The sequence below is a fragment of the Periplaneta americana genome, chromosome 2 (genome assembly GCF_040183065.1).
Source record: "Periplaneta americana isolate PAMFEO1 chromosome 2, P.americana_PAMFEO1_priV1, whole genome shotgun sequence".
In the NCBI taxonomy this organism is placed as follows: domain Eukaryota; kingdom Metazoa; phylum Arthropoda; class Insecta; order Blattodea; family Blattidae; genus Periplaneta; species Periplaneta americana.
In genome coordinates this window covers 150,045,670-150,059,380 of record NC_091118.1, presented here as the reverse complement: position 1 = coordinate 150,059,380, position 13,711 = coordinate 150,045,670, and the positions used below count along the sequence as shown (strand labels likewise).

Below are 13,711 nucleotides of genomic sequence, written 5' to 3'. Positions count from 1 at the left end.
GACACTCGAGAAGAGATTAAACGCAGAATAAATATGGGAAATGCATGTTATTATTCGGTTGAGAAGCTTTTGCTATCCAGTTTACTCTCGAAAAACCTGAAAGTCAGAATTTATAAAACAGTTATATTGCCGGTTATTATGTATGGTTGTGAAACTTGTACCTTCACTTTGAGAGAGGAACAGATTTTAAGGATGTTTGAGAATAAGATGCTTAGAAAAATATTTGGAGCTAAGAGGGATGACGTTACAGGAGAATGGAGATAGTTACACAACGCAGAACTGCACGCATTGTATCATCACCTAAAATAATTAGGAACATTAAATCCAGACATTTGAGATGGGCAGGGCATGTAGCACGTATGGGTTAATCCAGAAATGCATATAGAATGTTAGCTGGAAGACTTGAGGAAAAAAGACCTTTGGAAAGGTGGAGACATAGATGGGAGGATAATATTAAAATGGATTTGAGAGAGGAGGAATATGAGGCTAGGGATTGGATTAATCTTGCTCAGGATAGGGACCGATGATAGGGCTTATGTGGGGGTGACAATGAACCTCCAGGTTCCTTAAAAAACCATTAATAATAATAATAATAATAATAATAATAATAATAATAATAATAATAATATCTAGATGGAAATGAACAACACTGCCATAGAAATATATCCTATGGCATATTAACTCTAATTCCCAGTTTCATTTCCTCACTCTTAGGAAAATAGACTCAAATCATCAGTAAATTAGATGTTAAAATAATTAACTGCTTATAACAATGTCAATTTTAGGCGCAAAAAGAAACCGGATTGCTTATCATACAAAATGAAAATGGAATTAAAATTTTCACTTTCCTCATCTTATGCAATAGCGCAATATGTAGTTCTGTTAGGAGTATGTAATATGATTTTTTCCGAGGCTGAATGATACATATACCGGTACTACGTCGCTACAAGACAGAACTTAAAGACCTAACACAACACAGGATATAACGGACAAACGTTCGTGCTCTAGACGGGATTCGAACTCAGTACCATGACTTTCACGTAGTGTTAAAACTGCTTCTTAACATTGCCTACCTCACGGTCAGTAAGATAAATCTGTATCGTCTAGAATCGAAGTAAATGTCATTGGAATATTCCATTTTATTTGTGTGTATAGTAGTTTTTATTTGTATTATTACTGCAAACGTCATCGTTTAGAAGAACGCATTAATACTTTTGGAAGTTTCATATTACCGTGCGTGAACTCTGGTCAGCAGAGATGAAGGTGGTAATGTAAAAGATATTTTCTGTTCGAGGCCTACTCTAAGAAACTGCGCATTGTGAGATGAACACGGAAAGACAAACTCTTCCGTATAATTTTAGATCGTGACTAAAAATAACGCCCGATGTACGAGAGGGTATGGAACCAGAAGTGCAGTTGCCACGAGGTGATCTCAAGCAGACAGCGCGTACATGAGATATAAACTATATCAGAAAAATTTCACTGACTCCACATTAAGATCTCAGTCTATATTAGTTCACACCAGAAGACAAACGCACGGTTTTCAAAATGTATAAGCGATTAATGGACTTCTTTGGTGGTGAGTAAATATTTATAATATAGACCTGAAAATATATTTTCACTTCAACAATTTTTATTTTACAGAACGTATGTATACTAAACTTAATCGTGACGTCAATTAATTGTCATAATAATAGGCCTACTGTTAGTATAATAATGAGTGATTTTCTTTGCTAGGTGATGAATGTGATAGGTACGTATGACAAATTTCCTTATGAAAAAATAGTTACCTCCTATTGCACTCTCGCTGCCTTCAATGGTACAGTATAACAATATTAAGATAGTAGATTCGTAAAATTCACTTCCATTCATTTTAGTTTAAAAGTGTTTTCCAAGTATTGCATCTTATATGTAAACAATTAATTTTAACTATAATATAACTACAAATAGCATGCATAGAATTCGGTCGTCATAATTACAGAGATTACTAATTATATGTCACAAGGACTTCTCAAACTGTGATGCGCGACTTCGGAGATGGATCGTCAAATTTTCGTTAATTACCGGTACTAATGAAGAATATTAGTATCTAAGAGTTCTTCTGTACCGTTTAGTGGTAAGATATAATTACAAATTACCTTTCCTGAAGCCAGAGAGGTAAATTAAATGTGTCATTTTAGTTTATTATTCATACTGGTACATAGGCTTACTATTATTAGCAATTTTACTTTCAAGCTCATGAAGATCTTAACATAATTTTAAGAGTGATGTGATGTCGTATAGTTTTGAAATACTTTATGGGCGAAGAAAAAAAGAAAACACCTTTCACATTAAAAGTTTCGTACAACATTGCTGGTATTAATACTAATTTAGTTACATTATAATTCTCCATATTCTTAATTTTCGCCTATTGGCTTTATACAACCAAAACATGAAATTACTGGTATTATACAAGTAAGCGCAGAGACGAGATGTCTATGGAAATTCATAGGAAAATCTAAACGGGTTAGAATAGAAGATTTTAAACAAAGAGTCAGCAATAAAGACAACAGAGACAAACGAACGAAAATGGTTTAGCCACGTAACAGTTATTTACGATATGAGTAGAGTCAGTAGGCCCATCGTAAGGTTTCATATTTACAATACGAGATTGGAAAATTGTCAAACAAGGCCGCAATAATAAAAGTAATTGTATTATTTTTATTAGTTTTGAACATGTCTTTTGTCGGGAGGCGATTGTATTATTATTATTATTATTATTATTATTATTATTATTATTAGCGATTCGTTTATGTTTATTTTATTAGTTTTGAACACTATGGGTTTTTGTTTGGGCCTATAACAGAGGAACAGCAGTACTAGGAGAAATAAACAAACATTGTTAAAATGAGTTCAAACGAGCATTCAGATATTTAAAATGCTGCAAATTCTACAATTGAATATTTAGTGCCATCGAAATTCCGCGTAAGATATTAATTTAATGTGTGGTTCACATTGCGCAACCAGTTAGGTAATAATATCATTACCTAACTAGTTGCGTTAGGTAATAATATCATTACCTAACTAGTTGCGTAATAGAAGTATCATTACCTAACTAGTTGCGTAATAAATGTGTTTATAACATTTTTATCAATGATGTAAAGTCCACAATAGTCCACCGCTGTGGAGTAATGGTTAGCATGTCTGACCGTGAGACAAGTGGGCCTGGGTTCAAATCCTGGTTGGGACAAGTTATCTGGTTGGGGTTTTTCCAGGGTTTTCCTTCAACCAATTGAAGCAGAATTGCTGAGTAACTTTCGGCATTGGACCTCAGGCTCATTTTGCCACCATTAATTCATATAACATCATCCATGTCACAGCCCGAGTTAAGTTCACGGTGTGTTGTGCTGTACTTGTACAAGAGCACAGCCGTTCGGCTACCCAATCATTCACAGAATAGGAGTGGTAAGCACAATAAGCCTCAGGCTGCAGTGCAAGCCTTTGGGTTCCTCCTCGGTACAATAGAAAAAAAAAGTCCACATTACATAATCAAAGTGGATAGATAGAATTCACAGTATAATAGTAAACCAAAACAAACTTAGGATTAATAGTAAAATATTTATATTTATTTTGCTCAGTCTGTTACTTAATAACAAGTCAATACATTATGACATGAATAAGAATCTGTTATCAGAATAATACGTCAATAAAACCTAGGATGCTAGAGCGGAAATAAATAGAAGAGGAAGATCTAGAATAGAACAGGAATGGAAAATTAGTAAACAAAAGAAGACAGACTCTGCCGGAGACAAAAGAACTAATATAGAATGGGGTAAAATACAAGAAATGACATACGACTGGCTGAGGGAACCAAACGCCTGGAAGAGCACAGGGGATAAGCTAATGAAGACTTTATATAACCTTCCAAAAACTTCAAATTATTAATAACAAAATACATGACTAATCGTGACATAAGGAATTAATTTTATGCTAACAAATACTGTTATTTAAATGAGGAATTTGCAAAAATTAGACATTTTGGGCCACATGGAGTTACGAATTTGAAAATAAGAATAAATTCTGAGTTTGTATGTTAAAAGACGTTTTTTAGAGAAAAAATATATTTGAACAGTATAAACAATATTCTATCCATTTTAGGATTTCAGAACGAAATGTTAATGTTTTCCAGTTAATTTATTTCATAAGTATAACTCTGAAAGAATAAGTTCAGAAATGTACTGCAGCCAAGTTCGATTCCTGGTGGGAAAGTGAAGATTTACTTTCTTCTCGTAATAATAAGGAGAAGTGAGCATAAATGTGCATTAGTTTTGGGCTCTGCTGTATTCCAGCAGCGATTTCCTCTTTAAGCACTCACTGAAGTGGTATCTTGCACATGGTTTGTCACACAGTTTACACACGCATTCCGGTGATGGGTCGTGATAGTTTGACCTTCTGCAGAGTTTGTGGTGATACCCATGCACTGCCAGTCTTGTCACTGCACTGCGGACCTTGTTGTTTGGTCCAGCTCCGATCGGTCATCGCATCTGTTGCGTAGAAGTCGTTCGGTACTTCATTTCTCTTCTGTCTTTCCTCTTTCAGTGCTGCTTCTTGTTTGGTAGCTGGTAGTAGGAACTTGGTGCGTAGATCTTCTACAAGGAATGTTTCTTCTCATAGGAAAATTATTTATATTCCTTGTCTTCTGTCCGTCCTTTGTCGTTTTAAGCAATATCTTTGAGTCCTTCTGATCAGATGACTAATTTCGATTACCAGTAACGTCTAATGTTGGTAGTGAGGACAAAACGAGCCAAAAAACTGAATTCTTGAAAGATGTTGATGGACTTTGATTATGATAATAACGATATATGAAAATATTTCATTTATTTTGTAACGAAAAAGATTTTATCAATGAAAAAATTGAACAGGGGTCCGCACAAAAGTGTAGTGATATTGGAAGTATCGACCTCAAATTTGTTTCCATTATTAATTTCATGCATACAGCCGATTTCTGTTATGAATCAAATGTATAAATAAACTAAATACCGACAATATTTCAGGTGCAATGTCTGGAAATGCTGAAGACAAAACTCAAAGGCCAACCCAGCCGGAAAATAATGAAACAAAGCCAGCCTTGGACAATATAGGTGACATGGGAAATGTTGCAGTGGGAGAACAAAGGGCACTACACGATCGTATTCAAAACTTGGAACAAGAACTAAAGGTACAGTATGTTACAAAAAACAAGAACAAAGTCATGTGCAAATTCATATTTTGACTAGTGCAAAGTAATCTATTCTTTGTCTATGTGGAGTCATTTTATAATGTACTACATGGGTGCCCTGCATAATGGCACCGTTCCCTCTCTACTAACATAGTACAGTGAAACCTTGCTAATTCGAACAGTTCTTTTCCTTTTTTTACACATGACACTTGGAGATTAATATTCCATACACTGAAGGGAGAAGTGTAAGCAAAGAGTGAAACATGTGATGATAAATTAAAATTAACCAACATTAGATTTATTTAGATATTACATTAAGTGAATTTGTGGACTGCAATCCGAACTTCCTGTTCTATTACAAATTTTATCTTGCCTTGAGGGAAGATTGAAAACTGACACGAACAAAAATTCCTTTTTTCAGTTTTAATTCAATTAAATTTGCCGCTTTTTTCTAAATCAGAACATATAGTTAAAGTTATCATATACGCCTTTTAAATGACATGTTCTGAAACATATAATAACATTTATAATTTATCGCTGTTTCTCTCAAAGCAACATTTTTCAATCTTCAATGTTCCTTTTCTTAGAAACTGCAAGTCCAATTTGATTTAAATTTTTCACAGGTACTTATTACACTGCATAACACCAAGTAACGAACAATTATATTGATAAATTTTAAGATTAGTTCATACCAGTACTACATGCTAAATATTCTGAAAACATATATTTCTTTCAATTGGAAATTTTGAACATTACAAATTATAATTTTTGTAATATGATGGTGATGAATATATAAAATTCTCTGTTTCTCAGATTGTAACACATGGTTCTTCATGTGTGAAACAATATCCACCCTTCTGCCTTTGTTAGTTTTTGAGAGAAGGTACATTAAAAACCAATGTTTTTTGTTACCGAAAGAAACGTAATTTCAAAGAACTCATCAGTATAGCTAAACAGTTCGTCCAATTAGAATGAAACTCATATGACAAATGCAAGACACACATAGAGGTTACAGATTTTTGGAAAATTTAGTCATTATTGGGTGGGTAGTTTCCAAGATAAAAAGAATTGAAAGGTAACCTGTCTATTTTGGTCACAACATTCTTCAACTTCCACTTAAAAGAAATACTCCATGATGTACATAATGAACAGCAGTGCAAACAGATGCAGACAGTCTTAAAATTCCAAAGCTAGTACTTCCTATGCAGTAAACTGACTTGGACTAAAGAACTTCAAACTTGTTAATTTTTGGTGTTGCATGTGTTCATGTTTCGAAAAAAAAAATGATTAAGCACTTAAATTAGTAGTTCAACAACTATACAATAAATAATTGATTAAATGGCGATCTTACTCGTGTTAAGTGCGGCTTACAGCTGTTTCGGTGCTACTTGACACCATCCTCAGAGCCTTCTGTGTCTCGGCGCCATCTCAACTTCGCTGCCTGTTGTATGAGTGCGTTTGTGTGATGAAGAGTTGTGTCAAATAGTGTGTGTGTTCTGAAATTGATCTGTGTGTTGAGAATTTGATTAGGGTGTGTTTTAGTGTGTCTGTATATTTCATATTGTTCTAGTGTGTTGAGTTTTTGAGTTGTATGTGTAGGATTTCCATGTCTGTATTTATGTTATTGTGTTACAAACATGGAAATCCTACACATACAACCCAAAAACCAAAAACTCAACACACTAGAATAATATGAAATATACAGAGGGAATTACATGGTTAAATTTTGTGTATGTTTCTTCTGTATATAGGTTCGAACAGAAGAAAGCGAGAACTACAAAAACAGGCTTCAACTTGTAGAGAAAGAGCTGGGAATTCTGCAAACAATGGCTGTACCTCCACCAATCAATAAGGTGTCTACTGGAGTAGGAGACGGTATTGTTGACAACAGAAGTGAGTACACAAATGAAAGAGAGTCCATGAACAACGCCAAATTCGAAAAGTTAACTGATGAGAATAGTGAACTGCGTGAAGCACTCTCCAAAGCTGGTGAACTCCTGAAAGACAAAACAGATCTCTGTGATAATCAAGAAAAACAGAATAGAGCACTGACCAATCAAATATCGTCTCTCAAAGAAGTAGTTGCTATAACGAAAGATCTTCTCAACATACGCAATATGGAAGTACAGCATCTGCAAAGTGATGTTCAATCGATGGAAGGAAAAATTGCAGAAGAAAGAGTAAGGCACAACTCCATGATCACAAAAATGGACGAGGCTACGAAGTTAAATTCAGATTTGAAAAATGAATATGAGACTCAATTAAGGATCTTTCAGGACTTAAAGTCAAAATATGAAGAAAAAGTGACATTGCTGACAAAAGAGAATCAAAAACTTGTGGAAGAGGTCTCAATGTCCAAAACTGTACCTGAAATCACAGAAAATGATCCAAATCCAGTGGTAAACAATGAGGATTCTGTGTCTGAAGAAAGAGCTAACCAGTAATTTTTTTGGAAATGCAAGAAATGTTAATTAACATGTCTGAAATTTGTAATACTATGAATCATGTGGATTCTTAATTAATTAACTTTTTATACAAAATATAAAATATATATCTATAGCTGTTGTTGCCTAATAAGTATTTAATCTACTTTATTATTATTATTAATAGATTTCTACACATGTTGTACTAAATTTAAACTTAAATTGTTAATCACAATTTTTATTAAACACTTCAACTTTTCAACCTCTTTCCATGTTAAACGTTAATTTTTTTCCTTCATATACTATATTATTTGTCTACATAGAATGAAATTTGTAAGTTTTTTATTGTTAATAATAAATGAGATAAATGATAGACTAAATTTCATTAAACTTTATAAAATGATAAATTTACGCACTTTTAAAATCTATGACAATAATAATGATAATAAATAATCACATTGTATTGGCCCTTTCAAGAACATGCTTTCAATTTATTTCAATACATACATTTTTGATCATTCTCTATTTCTCAAAGAATGTGCCGCGAAAAAAAAAATTACATTAACAAATATAGTGAATGAAATAGCCCAATATGTCGCATGCAGGGCAAAGGCCTCCTACCCTTGGGTAGGGTTAGCTCAGTTTTCCTAACTTGGCGAGCTACTCCATGTTAGGTTCAATGCTGTTCGTTAGGTATAATGTTGTTTGACACTACACTCTTCACTGTTCACTATTAAACTTCCCTCAAACAATGATGCTTGCATAAAAAAATTACATTAACAGATATAGTAGGCTTGTGTATTAAATATTTGTAAAATGTTATTTATTATCTTTAGAAAACTGCAAACTTGTAACACAAACTAAAAAATTAAGAACGTTTTGTCAATAATTTTACACTATCGTTATAATTCAGTGGGAAATGTGGGCTTGTTTACTTTTGCACAATTATTCAATGCGGGGAGGAATCACGGACAAATACACCTGTAATTCTTAGTCTACAGAAAAAAGTTGCTTTCGTTTATTTTTAATATGGGTAGTGGCTCTCAACTAAAAAAAGGTCAAGGTAATGAATAAAATAACTACAACTGCAGGAAAAGTGCTAGTACCTAGCTATAAAGTAGCAGAAATAATTGCCAAGAAAATGGAGCCACATACAGCAGCAGAAACTTTGATTTTACTTGCTTGTAAAGAAATAGTTAAATCCATGTTAGGAGAGGCTGCCAAGAGCGAGATATCACAAGTACCTCTGAAGCAGGCAAGGTTGCTTCTGCATTAGGGATGTGCGTCATATTCCACACAGCAAAATAGTGTGCAACGAATCAAAAAAAGGTGTGAGAACCCCTGCTCTATATGATATATTACTTCGAGAACATAATGTACAATATATTTTATTAAAAACATGGCCAAATTAACTTTGTTACAATGCAAAGTTAGAATTTGTTGTTTATCTTATGCTGACGTACGTGCATGATATGGAAAATAATTCCTAGATAAAAAAAAATGCAAAATATATAATGAATTCTTCCCATTGCATTTTTATAGCATATGAAGGAAAGGAATTTTGTTTTGCAGTTCTTTACATTTTGATAAATATAACTCACCACTATGTCCAATATATAGAGGGCAGTATTATAAACTCGACGCTTAATTTTTTCCATTCCTTTCATAATTTCCAAAAAAAAAAAAAATACTTACTAACACGGAAAATCTAATTGACGAAAATAATTAATACTGAATAGACAGGCATTATATATATAAAAAAACGGTGTTATAGAACATTTTTCCCAACAATTTTTAAATTCATTAATAGAAACTACTTTATTATAATTTCAAATTAAATAAAGGTATATTCGTAAATTAGTCATATGGTACTCATCTTTTTCAAAAACTTGGCTGGACTAGTTAGTCCGTTATGTTCTCTAAAGTGTAGATATTGTAAACCATCATCCTCCATTCACAATCCTACTGAAATTTCCTTTAACTGATTATGTAACTGTAAATAATTAAAGCAAGTTAAAAAGCTTTAAAGAAAAGTATACCGTATGTTTTGAAAGCATAAGAAAGAAGTTAAGGCGTTTTTATTGGAAAACACAAGAAATCTCAAATTAAAAATTATAATCATTTTAGAATACAATTTAAGAAGTAATAATTAATTTTCGATTGTTATGCTTTAGTTTTTGGTCTAAACATGGAACACGATAAATGATCACTTTTTCTAAACAATAACCTTAAGCTTGCAGTCCAATAAAAATGTGATTATACTTATTCTGTTCATTTCGTAGTAATTTACACAGTATGTAACCACAACCTCTTATTAAGAAATTATTATGGGTTAGTATTAAGTTACAAGACTCACTCTTTTACAGATTTCGTGTTATTTTCGATTAACATAATGAAATATATCCACTTTGAAGTATGAATAATATGTATCTACGTACTTAACAGTATGAAAAATACACAATTTTTTTATTAATTAATGCTAATGTTTTGTACACTAGGCAATGTATATAAATAAAATTCTTCAGGTCTTGTGTAAACTTGATTTTGTTCCAAGTTGAGTTACATGTAGTAATGCTACTACTCAGTGCATTTTTTCTATAAATTAAATATATTAAGATGCTGGTATTAATCATTAAGTGGATGCAGGATACAATATTAATCGTCTCTGGGTGTAAAATTTACTCCATGAACTATTGTACCTGTTTACCTGCTGCGGACAAGTCATGTGTATTCCACAGTTTCAAAATTGTCATTTATACCTAAAAGAAGTATGGTATGCTGTAAATACCATAATATACTGCTAGAAAAAAAGCACTGCTACTAATGGCAATCATAATATTTGAAGAGCTTGCAAGTTCACATCTGGACTTTTCTCTCAAACTGATCCAACTCAGTGGGACTATCGTGATGCAGCATTAGTACAACACTAGCTCTCCGTCTAAGAAAATCCAGAACATCTTGTCGAGGTAAGTTTCCAATTTCTCATTAGTTTTAGTTGTGTCGCGTTATCAATAAATCTTACATCTTATTTTATAGTTATGAGAGTGCGATGTCGAGTAAAATGATTATTGGATGTAAAATTGATATGCAATTGCAATATTCAATTCATTAATTTTTCTTTATAATTTACATGCTTAACAATCTCTTTCCCATCCCACTTTTACCGAAAATATTTCTCATCGATTACCCGAAAAATCACATTATCTGAAATGGCTCTGCTCCATTTATTTAGGATAATCGGGGTTCTACTGCACTTCTATCAACTTACAAGGCTTTACTGTTTTCACTTATTTATGGTTTTTAAGGAACCCGGAGGTTCATTGCCACCCTCACATAAGCCTGCCATCGGTCCCTATCCTGAGCCAGATTAATCCAGTCTCTATAATCATATTCCACCTCCCTCAAATCCATTTTAATATTATCCTCCCATCTACGTCTCGGCCTCTTACTGTTTTCACTAGGCAATAATATAAGCTAGTTGGTGACTGAGATATGCTGAAAACCGTAGGATAAAATGAAACTTTCTCTTCTTCACCATTTAGATATCCAGCCATTCAGACCGAGATTGTTATTAATTTTATATATCTCACCTTACTATTGTTTCCTAAACATCTCAAGATCAAAGGAATTTCTCTGGTTAATAAACGCTTCTCCTCTTCAAAAACTAATGGCTTGAACAGGAATTATTCCCAGGTAAAACGCAGCTTCAATAAATTATCTTGGTTATTTCGTTCCACCAAACTGCGACAGTTATCAAAATGACGATAAAAAATTATTTAATCCCACGTCATAGTAACAACTTGTTCTAAAAATAAAATCTAGTTACGTACCCTATATGTAAACATCTTTCTTTTAGGTTACAATTTTAAACAAAATTATGTAATAAAAGAAATATCCTATAATGCTCATATTAATTTAATGATTTAATTGCATTTAATTAATTGAAGTAAATTCCGAAAAGACGAAGTATATGATTATGTCTCGTGACCAGAATATTGTACGAAATGGAAACATAAAAATTGGAGATTTATCCTTCGAAGAGGTGGAAAAATTCAAATATCTTGGAGCAACAGTAACAAATATAAATGACACTCGGGAGGAAATTAAACGCAGAATAAATATGGGAAATGCGTGTTATTATTCGGTTGAGAAGCTCTTATCATCCAGTCTGCTGTCCAAAAATCTGAAAGTTAGAATTTATAAAACAGTTATATTACCGGTTCTTCTGTATGGTTGTGAAACTTGGACTCTCACTCTGAGAGAGGAACATAGGTTAAGGGTGTTTGAGAATAAGGTGCTCAGGAAAATATTTGGGGCTAGCAGGATGAAGTTACAGGAGAATGAAGAAAGTTACACAACACAACTGCATGCATTGTATTCTTCACCTAACATAATTAGGAACTTAAAATCCAGACGTTTGAGATGGGCAGGGCATGTAGCACGTATGGACGAATCCAGAAATGCATATAGAGTGTTAGTTGGGAGACCGGAGGGAAAAAGACCTTTAGGGAGGCCGAGACGTAGATGGGAGGATAATATTAAAATGGATTTGAGGGAGGTGGGGTGTGATGATAGAGACTGGATTAATCTTGCACAGGATAGGGACCGATGGCGGAGTTATGTGAGGGCGGCAATGAACCTTCGGGTTCCTTAAAAGCCATTTGTAAGTAAGTAAGTAAGTAATTGCATTTCTTTTAGAGTTCTAACAAAAAAACTTCATAAAAGGCTGTAAAATTAAACAAATACTGAAATGCGAATTTCGCTGGGACTCCAGGTTTGTTACCAACTTTGACAATGAACTTAATAGCTGAAACGCTCAAAGATGCATATCGTACGTACATTAGTGGAGAGAGAACCGTTTCCTTGGGGGGTTGGGGGGGGCAAAGCAAAACCGTAGAATCCCGATATAACGAGGTTATGGAGGACATCATTTACCTCCTCCCCTGTTACAGCTTGACCGTGATACAGTATATTGGAATATGATCATTTAATAAAAGTATTTTCGGGGGGCATGTTTCTCACAGTGTTACATTCATATCCGCGATGTTTTGGACTGAGTTGTACAGGGCTTCAACTGTAGGTCTAATACAAATTATAATAGAGCATAACCATAGGGGTTTGCCTGAACCCTTTTTTTTTTTTTCTATTAACATTAGAAAATATTGAATTCAAAAGACATTTCTTGCTTTTTTTTATGAATGGGATATTATTTGTAAATACTACCATCTTCCTGGAAAATGGCTGTTTTCACAAAAAAATCTTTGGACTATGGTTATTTTATGAAAACCACTGAAAATTTCCACTCCTTTAACATGGGACTTTGGTGTTTTTTTATTTCATTAACACCTAATTCAGTAGATGGATGCTGCAGACTTCTAACACATGAGTACTGGCTGTTACAAAAGAAACATTAGAGTGCTTCCGTTTCTCAAACGAGGTACAGAAATTCTTGTACATTCAGAAATTTAAAATAAATATTATAGTCCAGACACATGGTCTGAAGACATTAATTCATCAATTTAAGCACAGAAACTTAATCATAGAGAAATGCACGACTGTGTCATGTATAGTTCCTGGGATAGCTCAGTCGGTAAAATGTTCGCACGCTAAGTGAAGGGTCCCGGGATCGATACCCGCCCCGGAACAATTTTTCCTTGAAATTATTCAAACCTGCTTTACAGGGAGCCCCCCCGCCTTTAACTCCACCTATGATATGTAACAAGGAGAATGAACCTACGAAAGGAAACAGTAGAGCAAGAGACTGAATGTTCAAGATTGTGTGAATGTTAGTCGTCCAAGAAAAATGTACCAGTTCAATATCCGGAAAAAACGACAATTGGTAGAAATGTCTATATCTGAAGATGACGATAATCAAAGGTCCACTGAACAGAGGAATTTCTGCTCTCGAACTATTTGTCAAACTTTCATTAGGTACCTGCAATGGAAATTGAATGTGAGGTTTCTAACAACATAAAGAATTACCACCAATATCTTACCTTTTTCTTAGAACAACATTTCTGCCGGAAAGAAGTGTTCGTGATATTACCATACTTCAGGAAAAAGGAAAAAGAAATGTTAGTCAGACTTTCAA

At 33.6% G+C, this 13,711-nt stretch overlaps 1 protein-coding gene across 1 annotated transcript; it reads left to right on the top strand.

The window, feature by feature from the left end:
- The first annotated feature begins 1,177 nt into the window (after positions 1–1,177).
- Positions 1,178–7,888, top strand: LOC138694703 (tropomyosin). The gene is made up of 3 exons (XM_069818693.1): positions 1,178–1,579; positions 5,034–5,197; positions 6,949–7,888. The coding sequence occupies exons 1-3, from the start codon at positions 1,549–1,551 to the stop codon at positions 7,639–7,641; spliced, it is 888 nt and encodes a 295-aa protein (XP_069674794.1). The 5' UTR covers positions 1,178–1,548; the 3' UTR covers positions 7,642–7,888.
- The last annotated feature ends 5,823 nt before the right edge of the window (positions 7,889–13,711 follow it).